The sequence below is a fragment of the Labeo rohita genome, chromosome 13 (genome assembly GCF_022985175.1).
Source record: "Labeo rohita strain BAU-BD-2019 chromosome 13, IGBB_LRoh.1.0, whole genome shotgun sequence".
Classification (NCBI taxonomy): Eukaryota; Metazoa; Chordata; class Actinopteri; order Cypriniformes; family Cyprinidae; genus Labeo; species Labeo rohita.
This window is the reverse complement of record NC_066881.1, coordinates 13,408,394-13,432,571: the sequence shown is the minus strand read 5'-3', so window position 1 is coordinate 13,432,571 and position 24,178 is coordinate 13,408,394. Positions and strand designations below refer to the sequence as shown.

At 36.3% G+C, this 24,178-nt stretch overlaps 1 protein-coding gene across 3 annotated transcripts in view; it reads right to left on the bottom strand.

The window, feature by feature from the left end:
- Positions 1-237: 237 nt before the first annotated feature.
- Positions 238-24,178, bottom strand: part of akt3a (v-akt murine thymoma viral oncogene homolog 3a) — a 117,787-nt gene continuing 93,846 nt past the window's right edge. For 2 of the 3 annotated variants that reach the window (XM_051125314.1, XM_051125316.1), the window contains 9 exons: positions 21,432-21,563; positions 21,119-21,184; positions 20,568-20,636; positions 15,825-15,947; positions 14,763-14,891; positions 8,236-8,450; positions 8,037-8,124; positions 7,498-7,600; positions 238-5,528 (listed from right to left, as the gene is read on the bottom strand). In XM_051125314.1, coding sequence (XP_050981271.1) covers positions 5,443-5,528; positions 7,498-7,600; positions 8,037-8,124; positions 8,236-8,450; positions 14,763-14,891; positions 15,825-15,947; positions 20,568-20,636; positions 21,119-21,184; positions 21,432-21,563 — 1,011 coding nt within the window. In that variant the 3' untranslated portion in view covers positions 238-5,442. The remainder of the gene's footprint in view (positions 5,529-7,497; positions 7,601-8,036; positions 8,125-8,235; positions 8,451-14,762; positions 14,892-15,824; positions 15,948-20,567; positions 20,637-21,118; positions 21,185-21,431; positions 21,564-24,178) is intronic. The other variant, XM_051125315.1, reaches the window with a different exon arrangement.

Genomic DNA, 24,178 nt, shown 5'->3' with positions numbered 1-24,178 from the left:
AGCATTGCCTCTCACATGACTTTCCTCCATTCATTCTCAATTACCCCCCACAAAACTCACCACATGCGTTAGGGGGTTTGTTACAACTCAATACTTTTTGTAAACTGTATCTGATGATTGAGCTCTGCTTATTTCTATATTGGTTGTAAATCCATCAGCAGGTTTTGAGGTGTTACGGTGAATCATAAACATTTTGTCTGGAGCAAATAAATCAAAGAGACACAACTTGAGCCAAAGCAGATTGACATAGTGCTTTATTTAAGCAGTCTGTAAGAAGGAAAATAATGTGCATCCCTATCATATACATTTACGTGTAAAAATACTAGGATGTACAGTGTACAAAAACAGTTTCTTGCAGATAAGCTTTCCGCATCCGCGTGGGCCCTATACTGTATTCAAGGAAATAAACTTTTTTTTTTTTTTTTTTTGTTTTGTTTTTTATATATATGATGGATGGTAATACAGTTTTTTATTTTTATTTTTTTTCTGTTAATCCCTTCCATGTAAAATTCTTAACCACATGACTAGTTCTTAACATGGATCTAATGACAGAGCTAGCAAGGTCAAGAAATGTCACAAACTCTAAAGCTACATGGACATAAAATGTTTTTGTTTTTTTTTTCTTTTTTTAAGATTTGTCTTTTTTTGTTTTTAAATAAATACTTTACAATTCATGCTCATTCATAATACACTACCAGGAGCGCGATATAGAGAAAGTCTGTTGTAGACAGTACAAACAGTAGCAGCAGTGTGCACACGGATGTGCGCTTAGGAGGGATGGAGCCCGTGCCGCCCATGTCACCATGGGTCCCTTCCTCACACTAGTTCAGTATTCAGGGAATCTTTAGGTTGGGCTTTCGTGTGTCTTTACTGTCCTCTGAAACTCTTGAAGTGGTGACAACGGTACAGCTCGACTTTTCTACAACACTAGAGCATTAGGGAATCTTGGGAAATATTAGTCTGTCTGTGTCACCAGGCAAAGCTTGTGTCTCCTGGCAGCATTTCGGGTCTATCCGCATCCGCACCGTTACATATAACAGAGCACAATCACTCAGGAAAAGTAAAGTAGCATGAGGTCCATGAGGGGCGAATCTGTGCTTTCAAGTATTTTCTTCTTTCTTTTATCTTGTTTTATTTTCCTTTCTTTTTTTTTTTCAAAGCAGGGACCCTTTTTTTTTTTTTTTTTTTTTATATGCTGAGCTATATAAAAAGAGCAATGGGTATGAAAGTGCTACTACAGGCAGATACAAAGCCAAGTGTTAAAATATGGAGTTACAAAAGTGTATGATTGATTTGGCCAAAGCCAAAGGCCCTTCTTCTGTTTAAATAAAGTACGTATTATAACATGCAAGGTACCGCCCCGATAAACATCACCGTTCCCTGCCTCTCCATGTCTTGAGGAAAACCCTTTGGTCCCTCACAAGTGCATATTAAAGTTAATGGATGAACAGCGTCACAGTATGATTGAATAATCCTACAATCCGTACAATCACAAATCACTTTCTGAAGTGAAAAAGCAATAACAAACAAGCAAAAAAAAAATACAAAATGAGTGCTTCCATCTCCCTATTCAATATAAATTGAAATTGTAAATGTTACCTAACCAGAAAATGTAAAACAAGACACAAACAGTTGAAAAATATTCAAGTTATTCACTGATAAATAAGAAAACAAAAAGAATTGAACACCAAAAAAAAACAAAAAAAAACTAAACAGTCAGCAGTGTAAGCTCATTGCATTAAATCAGGTAGTTCTTTAACTTTTTGTCTCTTCAAAACAATAAATAAGAAATGGGAATGGGAAAAAGACAAGGAATGATCTAAAAGGAAAACATGTAAGTTGGAAGACAGAATGACACAAACAGCGAATCTTCCCACAGTACCACCGCTGTGCTGTCAGACAACATTATTGGGTTGGACATCACAGTTTGAACGAAAGAGCATCCTCAAGCTCGGCTGAAATCAAAACTGGCAATAGAGCAACAGTACCATGCTACAGCATCTCACATTACACCATTGGACAATTCACAATGCTCACAATCGACGCAGGCATTTTGGCGGAAAGCTCAGTTTGGCGTGAGGGATGTGGACAGAAACTTTCTGAATCCAGAACCAGCCGTCATCAAATCCACGTCAGTCCTTAACAAACATGCAAAAACCCCAGTTCAGACGCCTCACTCTAACAGACCTTTTCTACGTCACGTTTCATATACACACTCGCTTCTTCCTCTTATATCACTTCCCTCTTCACCTTAACCTCAAACCTCGGGGCTGCACTCGGCCAAATTTCCTCAAAAAGTGCCAAATATAAATGAAAAATTTTGCCGTTCCTGCACAAAATTAAAACTGACACACTGAACGCAACAGCAACATGCACGAGAGCCATCTTTATACTCGGAAAACATACACCGCACACAGACAGACAGCAGGTTTTATTGCCAAACACTGTCAGGAAATGTACTGCATATATTAAATTATTACTCAATAATCCAGAGATTTCCCTTTGATCCCAATTTAAAAACACCGTCTTAACTTAACTTAACTTACTCGTCACTTTTTTGCTCATAACTCATATAGACATCCTAGTATTTCAATGTTTATCAAAGGTTTTTATGCTAATTTCTGATTGGCATACAAGTCTGTGATGGATGCATGATATTAGATGTCGCAAAACAAAGTAGGGCTGGGTTTTGATATAGATTTCACGATTTGATTCAATTCAATATCAATTATTTTGTGTAAGTGATCCTGGACCACAAAACCTGTCTTAAGCAGAACAGGTGTATTTATAGCAAATACCAAAAATACACTGTATGGATCAAAATTATTGATTTTTCTTTTATGCCAAAAATCATTAGGATATAGTTAAAGATGTTCCATTAAGATATTTTGAACATTTCCTACTGTAAATATCTCAAAACTTAATTTTTGATTAGTAATATGCATTGCAAAGAACTTCATTTGGACAACTTTAAAGGCGATTCTCAATATTTAGATTTTTTTGCACCCTCAGATTACAAATTTTTTAAAATAGTTGAATCTCAGCCAAATATTGTCCTGTTCTATGAATGGAAAGCCTATTTATTCAGCTTCCAGATGATGTATAAATCTCAGTTTAAAAAAATTGACCCTTATGACAGTCCAGGGTCACATATATCAATACAGTACATGCCAAATTTTCTCAAAGAAAGAAAGAAATCTCAAATGCTGTAAAATATACATGAGAGTGAGTTGGTACTACATTACTATAATATTGAAGGGTAAAATGAACTGATTAGTATGCAAATGCTTAAATTACACTCACTGAAGTTTGTGTAAGTTACAATTACATAGTTATATTTATACTCTAATCGTTTTTTTTTTTTAAATATAAACAATGAAATTGTAGCAGTCATAAAAACTTGACGGATTTATCCAAACAAACATTGAGGAACAGTAACAAAAAAAAAAAAAAAACTAACGAATGTTACATGCTGCATATATTCAGCAAAGTGCTTCTCTTTAAAGTTAATTTTCCCAGCTAACGAGTTTGGTCACTGAGTATGTTTACTCTGAGGTAAATAAGACGTTACGTGACAAATTGTTTACAAGCTGTTATATTGACGTCTTTCCACGGTTGAAACACGGATTGAGCGATTACATAAAACAGGATACGGATTTCGGTAAGTTGTACTCTATCTTTTAACATACCTTTGGACGTTTATTCATCTTCACTTCGTGCTGAAACTGGTTAAAGCGGATGAGACGACATTAAACAGCGTCACAACGGCATTTATTGTTTGAATACTGTAATAAAATGCACAGAACTGAAATCTTAGACTTTGTTTCATATGAAATGTGACACAATGCTTATTCAGAATTATTGAAAAGTCTAGACTATTCGATATTTGGGATTTAAGAATCAATATCGTTTAGAATAGATTTAGAATTCAGAATCGATTAAAATCGAGAAATCGTTTTTTTTTACCCAGCCCTACATATTCAAATGTGTTTAAAAATAGCATTTGACTACTCAACATCTGCATTTTAGCAAACTGATTCCTTCATGTTCACAGTCCTACCTTGAAACAAGATGAGAATGTGCTGCGCCATGTTTAAATGCTCATTAAAAGGTAAAGCAAAGCACAATGTGGTGTGTATCCTGCTCTGTTTCAGACTTTACAGTTATCCACCTGAATGAATCAGTGTGGTCTTTTACAGCCCTTTCATTGGTTGAAAGACAAGCAACACACTTCAACTTCACTCAGACTGCACACAATGTTGAGGAATATAGTCAGACTCCGTCAGGGACAAAAAAAAAAAAGAACAACACTACACTGGCATGAAAAGAAGACAGTTCAGGGAAAATAAAATTAACAAATGAAGGCCTTTGCAGTGACCCATCTACATTCGTAAGCCTTCTTAGGTGCATTTATTAAAAAGGAGACTCAGAAAGCACTCGTAATGAACGCAAGGATAAACAAACGAAAAGAAAAATAAATTAAATTCGCTTAAATACATTTTCTTATCACATTTTTCGTATAAAACAAAAAATAAGTGCTTCCTGTCATTCTTTCCATTAATGCTGGCTTTTGTTGTTGTTGTTACACTATGATCGCACTATTGAGCGTTGAGTGGAAAGGCTTTCTCACAACTGTTCAAAAACAGTTCGGGCTTTGTGGGAATTTAGTCTGATCATCAACTGTACGTCACAGATGTGCATAAAACGCATCAGTCAAACCATTTTTTTCCACTGGGACAATGCTTTTAGGAAGTGATATGTAAGAAAGAAAGCCTTCGGTGAATAGCATTTCTAACGGGTAGTTTTAGTGAGGGTTTAGCGCTGCATAGCTCAGGTTCACAGGGCTTTGTACGGAGGAATACTGAGTTACAATGAGGGGTAAAGCTAGTCCTGAACACAGATGTACTCTGTGAAGCCTGAGTAAACCGTTTATGGCAGTTTTGACTTTATATAACAGAAGGTGAACCTTAAAAACAGTAAGAACAGAAGCAGCTGAGACTGGAGAAGTTTTGAGTAGTTACACTGAGTGTACCCAGAATCGCAAAACCCATGTGAATCACTAGCCATGCAGTATTATGTATGTATCTGAACTGAATGGATGTGTCAAACAACTTTGATACTAGTTCCCACCGAATAAGGAATGTGAAGCGACATCTCAAATCAAAGAGAGAAACACAAAGACAAACAGCAAAAGTTCTCCCATCATGACCCAACCTTTGGGCTGGAGCTGTGAGGACGTTTGAGCGGGCTGGACCTCGGTCCGACCCGGCGTGCAAATTCCCATCACCCTAAATCAGAAGTTTCCCTTGGTCTACCTAAACAAATGAAAGAACCAAGACGGACGATGGAGGGTCAAAAGGGCCGGGGCTGTTAGAAGCTGAAGACCTAATTTGTTCCAGTGGTAACCTTGATGAAGATGAGGCAGTGTCGGCTGCGTGGCGCTCACTCCCTCCCGCTGGCCGAGTAGGAGAACTGGGGGAAGTGCGGCCGCCGCTCGTTGTCCATGCAGTCCATCCCATCTTCATCAACTGCGGAGAAGGGCACAGAAGCATGTTCAGCCAGGCTCATGCAAACGAAATGTTTTCTCCAGTTAACTGTGAAGAAAACTTTATCTGAGCTGCTTCCCATCAGGTCACAAAAAAGCCTGCAATATGCCAAAAAACTGGCACCCACACACTTACAGGAAACAAGCTGTTGAATACGGAGTCTGTGGAAGACTTAACAGTTTGCAGGCGAAAACAAGGTTGTTACTTTTATTGAAAGGGTTATGAAGACAAAATTTAATTGGTCCCACACATCCTAAATGTCGACAAGACCTTCTATACGCTTTGGCGTTGATTTTGAAAATATTACTGCCTTGTTTCACCTCACACTCCCCAAACCTGTTTAATTTAGCATTCAGGCGTTTTACATTAGCATATCGTTTAATAAATGTTTATACAGTCAAGGTCGCTGATGGAAAAGTGGTTTACCTCTATGATAATGACTTCAAGTCTAAATCTAATAATCTAAAAAATCTGCTCTTCTGACCAAAAGAGATTTCTGAAAACGACAGGACTCAGAAAGGCTTAAAAGGATATATTTTTTAAAAGATTTAAGCCTTTGGTCCACAGTCACATAGTGTGCAAATCTATGAAGGGACTGGAAAAAAATCACAGTTAAAAGTACATGTAATAAATGTGTAAAAATGTATTTATTATTTATGTTGGGTGTATATGACTTTGAAAAAAAAAAAAAACAAGAGTTCATGTATAATTAGATAAAAGGTCAAATATATGACCCTAGACCACAAAACCAGTCATAAGGGTAACTTTTTTGAAACTGGAATTTAAATATTTATCATTTGAAAGCTTTCCACTGATGTATGGTTTGTCAGGATATGACAATATTTGGCTGAGATACAACTATTTGAAAATCTGGAATCTGAGGGTGCAAAAAAATCTAAATACGGAGAAAATCACCTTTAAAGTTGTCCAGATGAAGTTCTTAGCAATGCATATTACTAATTAAAAATTAAGTTTTGATACATTTACGGTGGGAAATTTATCTTCATGGAACGTGATCTTTACCTAATGTCCTAATGATTTTTGGCATAAAAGAAAAATCAATAATTTTGACCCATACGATGTATTTTTGGCTATTGCTACAAATATACCCCTGCTACTTCCGTCTGATTTTGTGGTCCAGGATCACATATATTCTACTGTTAACATGTCTGGGGTCGGAAAAGTTATTTATGTTTTTTTAAAAGTCTCTTAAGCTCTTACGGCTGCAGTTATTTGATTACAAATACAGTAAAACTACTAATTATGTTAAATATTATTACAGATTCAAATAACTGTTTTCTATTTTAATACATGTTAAAATCTAATTTATTCGTGTGATCAAAGCTGAATTTTGAGCATCATTACTCCCGTCTTCAGTGTCACATGATTCTTCAGAAATCATTTAATATGCTGATTTTCTGCTCAAGAAACATTTATTATCTGTGTTGAAAACTGTTGTGCTGCTTAGTATTTTTCTGAAACTGATACATTTGTGATATATATAGCACTATAAAATATTGCAGATTGCAGAAACCTTAGACTTTATAAAATGTCATTGATAAAAATAATTTCTGTTATGAAAATGCTTTCAACTACTTGTATAAGACTGTAGTAAATATTTTAACATCTTTAAATATATATTAGTCTACAGATTCTGGGTCTATATATGTGAGATGAAAATCAGATGACATTTCAAGAACAATTCATGAATATAACCAGTCAAAAACCTTTACAAACCTTAAAAATTATGTGTGAACAAAAAGCAACACTTATAATTTTCAGGTGATCGAGATTTGTGCCAAAAAATGATCTAGTACACAGCATACGCCTCATGACTGAGAAGATAATTAAGTCAGCACAACATCATGCATGTTTTCTTCAATACACTTTTGTGTCATTACTGAATTGTCAATGTATGCAGAGATAAACAACAAAAAACAGACAAACTCACATTTTTCAGGTGGGGTTATTGTAATCGTCTGAGCTGTGAACTCTTCATCGAAATATCTGGTATCTGTCTCTGACGACACCTGAGGCTTGAAGGGAGGTATCAGCTGAGGAAGGAAGAGAGGGGGATGAAAAAAAAAAAAAACACAGAGCACCTGTTTGTGCAGATCTGACACTGCATATAGTATGGTGAGCTGGAGGGCTCAATCTAACGCCTCTATACCGCACCTCCTCTGCCAACCATTGTGCTATTTACGAAGGCTGTTCAAGTGACAGTGACCTATTAGTGCACCGAGTCTCACACAACCTCTGTCTTAACATGCACCGTTCAAACTATTTTGGTTGTGCACACTTTTTTATTAAAGGTTTATTCTGTTTTTTTCCTTAGTAAAAGTAAAAAGTTTTACACAAAGAAGTTAATGGTACATAAAAGAGTCTAAAATGATAAAAAAAAAAATCTTTAAAGACCACTGATTATCTGTTATTAAGCCTTTGTGAATTATGTGAAGTGGTGAAGGCAGTACAGCATAAATTCTGAATTACCTTTTTATCATAGACATCCTGCCAGTCAATTCCAGCAAAGAAACTATGTCGCATAATTTCCTTAGCATCATCTGGACCTCCACCAAGTCTGACAGGAAAGCATAAGAAAGCGACATGTATTTAGTCAGAACACCAGTTAGTTCATGTCTAAATATGTGCTATAACAGAAGCAAAATAAAAATTGAAATGTATTTAGAACCTCTTATTGGGATCTTTGATGAGCAGGCCTGACAGCAGGGACTTGGCATCAGCAGAGAGGGTCCTGGGGAACTTGATGTCCTCCATTAGGATGAGCTCAAAGAGCTTCTCATGGTCCTGATTGTAGAAAGGCAGTCGGCCACACATCATCTCATACATGACCACACCGAGACCCCACCAGTCCACCGCACGCCCGTAATCATTGTCCTCCAACACCTAAGAACAAACACACACATAAACAAACAGTCCTACATGACAGCATTTATGATCAACTCAAGGAATATCAAAACGGGTACAAGCACAAACACAGGTGAGCCCCAAAATGTATCAGGACACTTTGTACAGAAAAAAATCTCATTACTGAATATTAAATATAAACTACCTGCTTAACATGGAATCATGCATAAACCTCTCAGAAATAGAAACTGAAGATCTCAGTACTAGTGTTAATTCAGTTGGACAAATCCCACAGGAAGCTGAATTGGAATTTCGATGACAGAAAGAGGAATTTAATGACTTGCAATTTTACTACATTTATCACCGGTAATAAACCCATTTGTGACCTTGGACCACAAAACCAGTCATAAGGGTCAATTTGTTGAAATTGAGCTTTATACATCATCTGAAAGCTGAAACAAGCTTTCCACTGATGTATGGTTTGTTAGGATAGCACAATATTTGGCCGAGATATGACTATTTGAATATATGGAATCCGAGGGTGCAAAAAAATCAAAATATTGAGAAAATCACCTTTAAAGTTGTCCAAATGAAGCTCTTACTAATGCATATTACTAATCAAAAAGTTTTGATATATTTACAGTAGGAATTTTACAAAATGTCTTCATGAAACATGATCTTAACTTAATTTTCTAATGACTTTTCGCATAAAAGAAAAATCAATAATTTTGATCCATACAATGTATTTTTGGCTATTTCTACAAATATACCCCAGAGTAGCACAAATACATTTTTTGCATTTCCATTTGCGTAAATAGCAAAAGAAAAACTCCACAATAGTGTTTTCACGACTTTCAAAAAAAATTGAGAGACTACTAACAGCAGAAGAGTGAACAATGTCAAATTTACCATCCCTCCGATAGACGCTGCATTAGAAACACCATCGCATTAGAGTTACACATTATAGTGTTATAAATGCACATACAATTTTTTAAAAATCAAAATGTAAAAAACTTTTGCGGATTTACGATGTTGAGGCTGAAATGCGTCATCACAGTCTTGTGAAAAGGGTCCGTTCTTAATTCAGTTCTGAACGATGCACAAGAAGAGCTTGGTACTCTAAGTGTATTTCATAATAAGTAACTCATGTGTAACTTAACACTGAATCAATTTCATCTCCATAAGAGTCATCACAGCTAAGAGTTTCTAAATGAACATCATTTCTAATATAAGAATATCAGTAGCTATTAATGGCAGCACTTCACACACTTTTATTGTAGTGCTTCTCATCACCAAACCCACGTCAGCGCGAGCCAGCTCCGTCTCTGTGGCCCATCAATCCCAGACTGATAAAAGCATCTAAACATTCATTCTGCACTGGCGTATCAGGTCAAAGATCCAGCACAGGATACAGTTGGAACCTGGAAGCACAGTCCTAAAAGCCTGATATCGTTGGATCAAAGCTATACTTTTGGGCAAGCGTCCCGGGCCCCAATTACCGAGGATGCTCATACACACCTTACCGGTAGCTCTTAAAGTCTAGGTGGCGGAAACAAGGTGGCTGGAGTTGTGGAGGAGCTCTTCGGAGCGGAGAGTCGTGATTAATACGTCTGACTAATGACAAGGCTGGCTGGCACAGAGCCAGTTAAGCATATGCTCAGAGTGGTGTTATAATGATGTCTCCTCTCTGATCTTTAAAAACAGGCAGACCTGCATGAGTCAACAGCAGCATTCATTACTCCGTCTGATTAGGGAGCACAATGTGAACGTCCATGTGTGAACGCAGTGCTAACGACCTCCATACAGTGAGACCGGTGTATATGACTACTCCATTTATAAATGTCAGAGCAGATCTTCTGAATGGTACATTGTGTGCTTTGAACTACACTAACGTTTGGGATCTGTAAGATTTTTTTTTTTTTTAAGAAATTTATATTTTTACTTAGCAAGGACAGTTTTTAACTCAGTAAGGACATTTACAATGTTACAAAAGATATCTATTTTAATCAAATGCTGTTTTTTAACTTTCCGTTTATCAAAGAATACTGAAAAAATTATCATAGTTTCAACAAAAATGATGTAGCATCAACACTAATAATAATAAAAGTGCCAAATCAGCATACACTACCAGTCAAAAGTTTTTAAACGGTACGATTTTTAATGTTTTATAAACAAGTCTCTTCTGCCTATCAAGCTTGCATTTATTTGATCCGAAGTACAGCAAAAACTGTAAAATTTCGTTGTATTTTTACTATTTAAAATAACTTTACTAATTAAACATATTTTAAAATGTAATTTATTCCTGTGATTTCAAAGCTGAATTTTTAGCATCATTACTCCAGACACATGATCCTTCAGAAATTATTCAAATATTCCGATTTGCTGCTCAAAAAAACATTTATTATTATTATTATGTTGAAAACAGCTAAGCAGAATTTTATTCAGGTTTCTTTGATGAACAGAAAGTTCAGAAGAACAGTATTGATCTGAAATAGAATTTTTTTTTGTAACACTGCAAATGTCTTTATCATTACTTTTGATGAAAAAAAAAAATAATTATATATACTGACTCCAGGCTTTTGAATGGAATAGTGTATAGTGTTACAAAAGCTTTTTATTTCAGATAAATGCTGCTCTTTGGATCTTTCTATTTATCAAAGAATCCTGAAAAAATATACTTAACTCTTTTAAATATTGATAATAATAAAAATCTTTCTTGAACAACAAATCACAGGAATAAAGTACATTTTAAAATATATTCAAATAAAAAGCAGTTATTTTAAACAGTAAAAATGTTTCACAATATTACTGCTTTTGCTGTATTTTGGATCAAATAAATGCAGGCTTGGTGATAAGAAGAGACTTTAAAAAACAATAAAAATCTTACGGTTCAGAAACTTTTGACTGGTAGTGACACTGAAGACTAGAGTAGTGGCTTCTGAAAATTCAGCTTTGCATCGCAGCAATAAATTACATTTTAAAATATATTAAAATAGAAAACAGTTCTTTTAAATTGTAATACTACTGCACATTATTAGCTTTTATTGTGTTTTTATCAAATAAATGCCTTCATGAGCATTAGAGATTTATTAACATTATCTTACCAAGCTCAAACTTTTAAATGATCGAATGTTATTTGACAGAATAAATAACTGTCATATCAAACACGCTAAATGGTGTTGATTTGAACTATATTACTTATTATTTATTGCTATTAAAAGTAATAATTAATTAATCTTGTAAGAACCAAGTTTTGTTTACAGCAAAGGAAAACCACCCTCCTCTTCATGTATATCGAAATTCTGCAACATTTCTCTTTACAAATCCTCGTTTTGTACTTCTAATACGTGACCGGTGTTTTGTTTTATGTCTCTCCACTGCGTTTCCGCGTTCGTCACTTCTATACATCATCGGCTAAAATGCCACTTTCTCGTGAACACACGTACAACAGTTAGCGGAAGCTAGAGATTACAGTTTATAAAGTTTTAAATATGGATATTTTTCTACATAAGGAGGCCTTTATTAACCCTCCAGAGCCATTTTGAGCACGTTCCATGATGGATGGAAGCACTTTATTGGACTTCAAAATCTAAACACCCATTCACTGCCATTATAAAGCTTGGAAGAGCCAGGGTATTTTTTTATATAACTCAGATTGTTGTTTCTTTGTCTTACAACGAAACTGAATGTATCCTTTCTCATTTCCATGAGCGTTCCAGTGATTTGACCACAGCTAAGGATGCTTTAATAAGTGTGAGTTCAAATTACACAACCAGAATGTGTGTGTTTATGCACGTCTAAGTCCAGGACTGGACAGGACTGTGTGTTCTGGAAGCAAAAAGGAGCGTAAGCTAGGACGAGGACACCGTTCGTGTGTGTGCGCGGCACGTATGGGCGGATTGTGCTGTTTGTCCTGGGAGTGTACGTGAGCAGCTCGGCTGCAGGCGGGGATGCGATTAATGCACACAGAGCCAGTTGGGGTCTCCCTGTTCCAGAGCCACAGGCGAGGAGGAGCGGCCGCAGGGGAGGAACAGGCCCCTGCTCGGACAGCCATGTGGCAGGGCTGCTGCTCCCAGGACTGGGCCCTTGGCAAGGCTGGCCGGGGAGGGATGGGACAGAGAGCCTGTGGCTCCACCAGCCCAGTTCCCCAGCAGGGCAGTGGAACAGACAGCCTCCATGAGCTTATCCCACTTTGGCCGGGCTACACGAGGACGCTTGCGCACATGCACACAGATAGGGGTGTGCAAAGTGCATACAAATATATGCACATGTACTGTAAACACGCACGGATCACTGCTAAGCACCTGTACACATCCTTCCAGAAGACGAACGCGAGCCACACCCGCATGCCGACAAACGCACATCCTGTAGGCTCATTTACAAAAAGCTAATGTGCTCTGAATCACACCTGGAAACCAGCGATAATGTGTTTTATTGGTTGCAAACACACTGTAGAGACGCTGCAATTACTAAATCCTAAAGATGTGACAGATGAGAACTCAATGACAGATGACATCCAGCTTGTGAAAGCGAACTGTTATTAGAGAAGTATTTCTGTAAATGTATCTTCATTCATTCTCATTAGCACTTAAAACATTTGGTGAGGGCCAAATTTAAGCGAAACTATTCCAATTTCACTTCTGTAACCCTAAAAGAAAATATTTTTTTTCCCTCGAAATATCTTTCACACTCTCTCTCTTTCTTCTTTCTCTCTCTCTCTCTCTAATCCCCCTCTACTTTGCATCTCCAGAACTTGGCTCAGGCTGTGCTCTGTTATTTTTACACCAGTACGGCAGTATAGATTTCCAGGTTTCCCAGCCACCTTCTTCCAACCTTCCCCATCTGCCACCATCTGCCTCTGTTTAGCATGTACTTTTTTGTGCAATCACATACTCTTGTGAAAAATAACCAACACTCAAATCATCTCCTGGCACAGCGGCCAGGCTGAGCAAAACAAAATGTTGCGCCAAATTGTCTTCCGTACTTTTTCGAGTGGAATCTATATCCCCCCCCCCCTTCACTCCCGCTGCCGCCCCCTGCCCGCTCCCCCCTCCTGTCTATAAATATGGATTTAGCCACTGCAATCTGGGCACCATATACACCTCTGGTTGGACAGAAGGTTGAACAGCAAACTACTGTTCAAAGAAAATAAAAGTGATAATTATTTTTGCTGTATAGAAGACATGATCTGTGCTCTGGTTTAGCAGGCTGCATTTATATTACTGATATAAATATCTAACACGTACAACACTTTTTATGAAGCCTATACATACAGTGGATCACTATATTACTATAGTATTTATTATTTATTATATACACTGCTGTTTAAATGTTTAGGGTCAGAAGGAGGAAAGAAATGAATATATTTATTCAGCAAGACTGCATTAAATTGATCAAAACTGATAATAATCCTGTTCATTTGAAAATTATGTTCATCAAAGAATCCTGAAAAAAACAACTGTTTTTCCTTGAACACCAAATAATAGAATATTATGATTTCTGAAGGATCATGCGACGCTAAAGACTGAAGTAATAAAATAACAGAAATAAATGACATTTTGTATTGTATCAAAATACAAAACAGTTATTTAAAATTGTAATAATATTTCAAAACATTACTGTTTTTTCTGTATTTTTTGATCAAATAAGTGCCTAGATGAGCATAACAGATGCATTTATGTGTATTCACAATATTTTATTTACAGTATTTTGATCATTTATTTAGTTTAGTTTATATATAGTTTATATTTTATAATCAGTTCAATCTTTTAAATAATCGTAACCAGTCTTATATGACAAGTATTACAATGTAATCACTGTTTAATACAATTATTTTTTAAAAAATACAACTGATTGTACTACATAAGCCATTCTGAATGCATCAGAAATATCTTAATATTGTATTTTATAGAGGCTTCACAGAATTCAGAAGCTTCTAGAGCTTAAACAGTTCACTGTACTGTAGGGAGCTCCTTATCATTACTGTATCTTTTAACCAAACAAGCAACTTAATTCAATATCACTGTAGTTTAAAAGATTTATTATTATTGCTATGAGAGCAGTGTTTGTTTTTTGCTCTAAATCACATAGAAAGCAAGAGGTTGAACTTTTATTTGAAATATTTCTATAAACTGCATGCAAGACACTCCATGTCATGACAGCTAAAACTATTTTATTTGTAATATTTAATAATTCAAGCCACTTATGATATCATGATATGATCGGAAATCATACATTTGTCATTTAAAAATCTTATGGGATGTTCATGGTCTCCTGCATATGCTCCATTGATTACCTCTGACAGTTTTTGGAATAGTTGCGGGTTCTGTTATTGATCAGGGGTTTCTTTACCTCTGGTGCCAGATACTCTGGCGTCCCACAGAAGGTCTTCATGGTAGCAGCATCAGTGATTCCTTCCTTGCAGAGGCCAAAGTCTGTAATTTTGATGTGACCATCTTTATCAAGCATTAAGTTCTCCAGCTGTGCAGAAAAGAAAAGAGCGTGGATTTGTTAACCTTTCGAAACAACAAACATGAAACTTAGAAGCTCTTTTAGAACCTGCTTCAAATGAGCCCAATGGTTTGATTTCATTTAGAGAAATAAATATGCGACTCACGTAAAGTGACATTAAAGGATTAGTTTACTTACAGAACAGATTTCCTGGTAATTTACTCACCCCATGTTATCCAAGATGTTCGTGTCTTTCAATGGGGATCAACAGGTTGAAGGTCCAAATTGCAGTTTCAATGCAGCATCAAAGGGCTCTACACGACTGAAACTGCAATTTGGACCTCAACCTGTTGATCTCCATTGTAGTCCACTATACAGAGAAAAATTCTGGATTTTTTTTCCTCAAGAACCTTATTTTCTTTTCGACTAAAGAAAAGACAAGACATGAACATCTTGGATGACATGGGTGTGAGTATTCAGAAGTAAACCAATCCTTTAAAGCATCTTCATAATACAACAAAAACAATGTTTACATGTATCGAATTCATGGTTAATAACTTGTACTTGTACTAGCATTCTTAACACATTTCTGTTAGCTAGTCATCTCTAAAAGAAGTGTTTTAAAAAAGTAGACAAGTACATGGCTAATATAATTATTCTTTGGAAGTGGAAAGAAACTTCAAGCCACATTAATTTAACCTTTTAATTTTAATGGCTAAGCTGTTTGTCCAAGTTTCTTGGCACTTCCACAACTGGCTTGGTCCAAGGCTGCGAGCAAAACACTGTGTCATCATCCACAGCCGCCAGAGTTTGATGTTTCCAAAAAGCGAAGAAAAAAGCCCCAAACTCTAGAGCTTTTAATTACATCTCGCGCGTCCCATGACATAGAGTCGGATAAAGGCATCGCGACAGAACAAAACCTTCTCTCTAAATATATGAATTCTTTCCCCTTTTTCTGTTTACCTTGAGATCCCGGTACACAATCTTGGCAGAGTGCAGGTAGTCGAGGGCGGAAACGATCTCGGCGCCGTAGAAGCGCGTGCGGTCCTCGGAGAACACCCGTTCTCTCGACAAATGGAAAAACAGCTGCAGGGTAAACAGCAGGGACAGGATTGCAATAATTACTGATTTATTGGAGGAAATTAACACAACACAAACTGCCTCACATCGCCATATTGAGATGATAGATGGCGAGGCCCTCGGAGGACGCCCAGCGAACCCAGACAGCAGCTGGCACATCATCCCCGGCTTTCCAGAGACAGGCCGGCGCGGCCTGTTAAATCAGCATTTTAATCAATACACCAATCTTGTTAAAGGCAGCACTGCGTGCTCATGGGCTAACGCTCCATTAAAGTGGCAGGAGCGCCCCGTCCCCCGCAATCATCTCCGCCGTATCTTTTATGGAGCGCCCCGCGCTTCCTCTCCCCTCTCCCGAGTCGGATGTCAAGGGTTTCTGTCAACTGTCTGGCCCTCGGCTCCACTTGAACCCGGCTTATAGAAATTACCCAGAAGCCCGATGAGGAGAGTCTGTCTATTAATTGCTGTGGGATGTTTGAATATGGCTGTCCGGGGAGAGCTAACGGCTCCGCTGATCAGCCGGAGGAGGGGGCGAGCGGGTGGCGTGCCGCGGACCGGGGTGGCCGAGGACAGGTGTGCCTTCATCAGAGCACTGGCAGCTGTGAATGTGGCGAGGCTGAAAGGGGAGAGACTGATGGGCTCTGCGCAGCGTGTGGAGGTTAGGGGCTCTGGCTGGACCAGGCAGGGGGAGCAGGTGACATTGCAGGCTGAGGGAATGAGAGCGAGATTGCCGCCTCTCTGATTAAACAGCACCGTTGGTGGTGGAATTTCATTTATCAAAACTTGAGCCCCTCAAGATGGAATCCTGCGCTCTGCCATATCAACAGAGTGACGCTGTCAAACTTCCACCAACTACATCCTGAGCAACTGCGAGCATTCAACTAAACTTACAACGCTACTACAATCATTCTGACTATTTAAATCAGCTTGACTGACATTTTTCAAACAATTTTCTACATGCAATTGGTTGTTTAGTATCAAGTCTCATAAATGACACCAACAAATTGTGTTCACAGGTAAAAACTTTATCCCCTGTTTGCCTAATTCCTCAACTTTCTATGTAACAGCCATTCATTTTCAAGTGAATTTTAACTTACACCTAGTCCAAAACAAATACAAAACAAATCCTACTACTACTGCTAATACCTATTGACCTTTTTATTATTAAAAAATAAATTTCATTGTTGCTCTTTTGTTGTTTTTATTGCTTCTATTGTGCTCATTTGTAAGTCGCTTTGTATGTACGTATGTATGTATGTAAAATGCTAATAATGCTAATAATAAAATAATACATTTTAACCATGTAGACAACAAAATAACATTGTATAAAATGAAATTAAAAAAATATATATACAGTGGGTACGGAAAGTATTCAGACCCCCTTAAATTTTTCACTCTTTGTTATATTGCAGCCATTTGCTAAAATCAATTATGTTCATTTTTTTTCCTCATTAATGTACACACAGCACCCCATATTGACAGAAAAACACAGAATTGTTGACATTTTTGCAGATTTATTAAAAAAGAAAAACTGAAATATCACATGGTCCTAAGTATTCAGACGCTTTGCTCAGTATTTAGTAGAAGCACCCTTTTGATCTAATACAGCCATGAGTCTTTTTGGGAAAGATGCAACAAGTTTTTCACACCTGGATTTGGGGATCCTCTGCCATTCCTCCTTGCAGATCCTCTCCAGTTCTGTCAGGTTGGATGGTAAACGTTGGTGGACAGCCATTTTTAGGTCTCTCCAGAGATGCTCAATTGGGTTTAAGTCAGGGCTCTGGCTGGACCATTCAAGAACAGTCACGGAGTTGTTGTGAAGCCACTCCTTCGTTATTTTAGCTGTGTGCTTAGGGTCATTGTCTTGTTGGAAGCTAAACCTTTGGCCCAGTCTGAGGTCCTGAGCAGTCTGGAGAAGGTTTTCGTCCAGGATATCCCTGTACTTGGCCGTGTTCATCTTTCCCTCGATTGCAACCAGTCGTCCTGTCCCTGCAGCTGAAAAACACCCCCACAGCATGATGCTGCCACCACCATGCTTCACTGTTGGGACTGTATTGGACAGGTGATGAGCAGTGCCTGGTTTTCTCCACACATACCGCTTAGAATTAAGGCCAAAAAGTTCTATCTTGGTCTCATCAGACCAGAGAATCTTATTTCTCACCATCTTGGAGTCCTTCAGGTGTTTTTTCATGTGTCTTGCACTGAGGAGAGGCTTCCGTCGGGCCACTCTGCCATAAAGCCCCGACTGGTGGAGGGCTGCAGTGATGGTTGACTTTCTACAACTTTCTCCCATCTCCCGACTGCATCTCTGGAGCTCAGCCACAGTGATCTTTGGGTTCTTCTTTACCTCTCTCACCAAGGCTCTTCTCCCCCGATAGCTCAGTTTGGCCGGACGGCCAGCTCTAGGAAGGGTTCTGGTCGTCCCAAACGTCTTCCATTTAAGGATTATGGAGGCCACTGTGCTCTTAGGAACCTTAAGTGCAGCAGAAATGTTTTTGTAACCTTGGCCAGATCTGTGCCTTGTCACAATTCTGTCTCTGAGCTCTTCAGGCAGTTCCTTTGACCTCATGATTCTCATTTGCTCTGACATGCACTGTGAGCTGTAAAGTCTTATATAGACAGGTGTGTGGCTTTCCTAATCAAGTCCAGTCAGTATAATCAAACACAGCTGGACTCAAATGAAGGTGTAGAACCATCTCAAGGATGATCAGAAGAAATGGACAGCATCTGAGTTCAGTATATGAGTGTCACAGCAAAGGGTCTGAATACTTGTGACCATGGACCATGTGATATTTCAGTTTTTCTTTTTTAATAAATCTGCAAAAATGTCAACAATTCTGTGTTTTTCTGTCAATATGGGGTGCTGTGTGTACATTAATGAGGAAAAAAAATGAACTTAAATGATTTTAGCAAATGGCTGCAATATAACAAAGAGCGAAAAATTTAAGGGGGTCTGAATACTTTCCGTACCCACTGTATATATATATATGTTACTTTTTGTACTGTTTTTTACTTTGTTTAAAAAGTCATTTCACATTTTTTATCTATTTAAGTTTTATAACAAATGTGCATAAAATAATAATAACACATGTCTAGATTGCAAAACAGTAAAATAAATTCATTCAAAAAGTAATGGAATAAATAAAAATACAAATATACATGTTCCTATTGATTTAATATTAATTTTGTTTTTATCCACTTAGGTTTCAAAACAAATGTGCATAAAATAATACATTTCCAAACATTTAGATTGCAAAACAACTTTGCATACAATTATGTAAGTGATAAAAATAAAAATATAAATAATAATAATTACTATATGTATTAATTAATTAATTAATAATAATAATAATAATACATTTTAACCATGTAAATAACTAAACAATTTTGCATAAAATAAATAAAAATAATCATTTGTTACTTTTTCTACTGTTTTTTTTTTGTACTTTGTTTAAATAGTCATTTAAATTTTTTATCCATTTAAGTTGTAAAACAAATGTGAATAAAATAATAACGTCTAACTATTAAGATTGCAAAACAATATAAATTAATTCAAAAAGTAATGGAATAAACAAAAATACAAATATACATGTTGCTATTGATTTAATAATAATTTTGTTTTTATCCATTTCGGTTTCTAAACAAATGTGCACAAAACAATACATTTCTAAACATTTAGATTGCAAAACAACTTGGAAAACAATTATGTAAGTGATAATTACAACAACAATAATAAGTATTATTATATTTATTAATTACTACTACTACTAATAAGAAGTATTATTCAATTCAAATTCAATTCAATTCAAATTTATTTGTATAGCGCCTTTCACAAAACATAACGTTGCAAAGCAACTTTACAGCAAATTACATTTTTTACAATATATTTAGTAGTAGCTTACTAGTGGTGACTATATTAAGTTGATATACATAGTACATATGGCAGAGATGTACATACGGCAGACAATATTATTATTATTATTATTATTATTAATAAACATAATAATACTTATTATTATTAATAATATATAGTAATACTTATTATTATTATTATTATCACTTACATAATTTTATACAAAGTTGTTTTGCAATCTAAATGTTTAGAAATGTATTATTTTATGCACATTTGTTTTGAAACCTAAATGGATAAACACAAAATTAATATTAAATCAATGGCAACATCTATATTTGTATTTTTATTTATTCCATTACTTTTTGAATAAATTTATTTAATTTTTTGCAATCTAGACATGTGTTATTATTTTATGCACATTTGTTATACAACTTAAATGGATAAAAAATGTGAAATGACTTTATTATGTTTATTAATTAATATAAAACATGAATAAACATAATTAAAGACACTGGTTCTGCGTATCAGTTATTGGACATTAAAATATAATGATCAGCTGTTAATAATATTAGATGATAATTTTGCTATTTGTTAAAAGTCGTTTCACACTGTGGATGCATCACAAGATAGGATCTTGCACTTAACTTCTCCCTGATAACATTTTTAGCTCAGTGCAGCCTCACAGCGAGTAAACAGATATTAGTGATGGCATTACTACAGAAATAGACCGTCTGCCAACACAGACACACAAAATACAACTGCAGACACACACGTACCTCTCCTCCATTGACATACTCCATCACGAAGCATAGGCGGTCTTTTGTTTGGAACGAGTACTTCAAAGACTGAAACAGCAGGTGGATACACCATTAGAGGAAAAACAAAAGCAAAAAAAGCTAAAACAAACGCAACGTGAGAGACGCTCATCAAAATGTATGTGGTGAGAGAAGCGTTTGTCTCGAGAGAAAATGAAAGGAGCGTTTTGAAAAGCTTTGCTCTTTCTCGCAGGCCTTGATGCTAACTTTGAGGCAAGGTGAAGTTTACGAGGGAACACCAGCTTGACTGACAGTGGTAAATTGTTTTGCTAAACCTGCTGTGTATGTTGCGTGGCATACAACAGCATCTGGAGTGTCAGAAAATTACCTCTCGCTGGCGACTTCTCAACAGATGCACAGCTACATTTAGGCCGCTAATTTATTACAGTTTATTCTCTACATTATAATGAGGCTCCAGGGAAAAGCCAATCATATATACAAAAGCATTGTGAAGCTTTAAGGTCTCTGTGAATCCACTCTGAATGATAGTTCATTAGAAAACGTGCACTCACAGTTAAAAAAGGATGTCTCGTGTTTTTTAGTACTCTGCTTTCTGTGAGCGTGTGGGCCACTTCGTCCTACGGGAAGAAAGAGAAGGTGGATCATGAATTGTGTTTTCTCAAGATAAATCAGCTTTGCTTACAGTACATGTGCACTGTCCTAGATTTAATGAGGATTTTATTACCAAGCTTAAAATTACACTTTTATAACTGTGTTAAAATGTCATTACGCACAACTTTGATATCTAAACCTAGATAAATAACATACAGTACAAAATGCCTTATCCTCAATGAAAAGGTAACTTATTCACCTCGTGATTCTTACCTTGGCTATAATAACCTCTTTCTTTAAAATTTTCATTGCATAATATTTCCCGCTGGCCTTCTCCCTTACGAGAATGACTTTTCCAAAAGTGCCTTTTCCCAATAATTTTAAGTAGTCAAAGTCATTCATTGTCTGCAAAAAAGAGAAAAAGCAATACACTGTCAGATTTACTGAAATGCAATGCATATAACTGGGGTTTACATTTCTATTTTGTTAATGTAACTCAATCACAATACGTCCACATCTCACGTCTCTGCTGCGGGGATGTAATTCTGCTGCTTAGAGACTTCACTGCCACCAACACACTGACATGTTTGTACATTAGCTTGTTGTTCAAAAATGATGAAACTCTCAGAAATACACCGCCTTAAAAGACATTATCGAGAGAGAGTTTCATAATTTCGTGCAATTGAGTCGCAGGGTCTGTTTCATATATTCTGAATCTGCAGGGCTGCAGCGTAACTGCAGCTGTAGGCGTACATTGAGCTTTCACACTGACAGCGCTTCTGCTGCTGCTCGGGAGAGAAAATAGACTGATTTCTAGGTTACTACATTGAGTATTTCTTGAATAAATTATAAAACGGTTATTTGGGAGCGTGCCAGAACAAAACTTGATTATTATGAGAACCAATTTACATTTTGGTGACAGAACCCAAACTCTAAAGAGCTGCTACAAACTGAAATCATCTGAATCGAACAATGACTGAGTTTGTTTCACAAATTAATGCGTAAACATAACACAGTGTATAGTGAATTTTCATTGTCTTTGCTAATTAGTTCATCATGTGATGTTGGGCTCAGCAACCACACTCTACTATCAGGCACAGAAGCAGGCCTTAAAGGAACAGTTGACCCAAAAATGAAAATTCATTAGTGGAAGTGTTATTATTATTGGTTATGGACTAGTATTTCGGCCAGAAGCTCCAGATGTGTTCATTGAGAACATGCAGCTTTTTGCTTCATAAGACATTAAAGGGACAGTTCACCCAAAAATGAAAATCACCCCATTATTTACTCACCCTCAAGCCATCCTAGATGTATATGAGGGGTGTGCAATAAATAGCATCTGCGATATCGGAATTGTTGTTTTAATGTGCGATTTGACATTATCAAGTATATTACAAAAAGAAAACAAAACACTTACAGAGTGCATTCATCGCATGATGACGTCTAGAAAGTTAGGTTAAACTAGTGTGAGTACGCATTTAGAGTGTGTTATTTCACTGCATTAAACTCTATTAAAATGCATTTAGAATGAACACATAATTCAAGATATGGGGCAGAAAATGTATATATTTATATCATTTCATATAGTTAATCAATATCACACGAAGAGTGCTGCTTTTATCTCAAAATATCAGCTTGATTATACATTTGAAATTGATTTTATACAACAGTTCAATAAACAATAAGTTAATATTAAGAGATTTATGTTTTAGACACAATATTTTCTGTTTTCGCTCTTTTGCCAACAATAATCATCCCTAACTGTTTTGCATATCTGAGCAACATGACTGTGTTTTGTTTCTGAATGAATCAACCGTTCAAATGATTTGGTTCAATCGCAATGACTCACTTAACTGCAGTGTTGGGCATGTACCTTTAAAAAAGTAATTAGTTATAGTTACTAGTTAATTCTCACAAATAGTAACTGAGTTAGTAACTGAGTTACATCATTATAAAGGTAACTAATTACCAGGCAAAGTAACTATTGCGTTACTTAAAAAAAAAATCTAATTTAATATAATTATAAAATAAATATAAAACATTGTACACTAATCTGCACTATTTTAATGTTGTTGTGGGCAGAGTTGGGAATGTTACTTTGAAAAGTAATTAGTTATAGTTACTAGTTACTTCTCACAAATAGTAACTGAGTTAGTAACAGAGTTACATCATTATAAAAGTAACCAATTACCAGGGAAAGTAACTATTGTGTTGCTTTAAAAAAAAAAAAAAAAAAAAATTAAATATATTAAATAACTTGGATGACCCCAATATTAAATATGTTAAATTAATGAAATTTTAATAAAATGAATTACATTTTTAGTTTACTCACCAGACTAATATTAAATATCTGATACAATATGGAGTGTCAGAAAATTGTCAGAAAAGTTGAATGCTAATTATAATTATATCATTATAATTAGCATTCAACTTTAGCCATTAGAACTTTAGTAATTAGAATAACCATGTATGAATGCATGTTTGTCATGTTGACTGAACTTAGGACTGGTGTTGATATTGTTTGTAATTTTTGTGTTTCTATGAACGTCTTGTTACTACCACGAATTCTACTATTAATAACAATATTAAACACACTAAGGTTTAATGAGCTGCTGGGTTCATGAATATTAATCACGTTGCGTTCGCTCTAACTGATTTGCTGTAATCAAAACAGGGACGATCATTGGTGAGATTGCTGTTTGCACATTAGTTCCGCCTACTACCGGAGAAACCAGCAGTTCTTAAAAGCTGAAGTATTCCAAAGGAGCTCCGTTGTTTTGAGAGGAAAATACAACAAAGAATATCGTTTACACGTAGCGCGTCAATTCTGCATGGTATAAGACTCTGTCGCTCTGTATCTTTCTTTGGGTGTGTGAGACAAAGTGACGGCTAGTCGTGTGCCTTCACACTAGAGTTTACAGCTCGTCAAATACAGGTACGCTACGCATCCATTCAGATGAACTGAAAAATACAATTATAATAATATTATAATAAATGATAGCAACGCCGCATTTTATTGG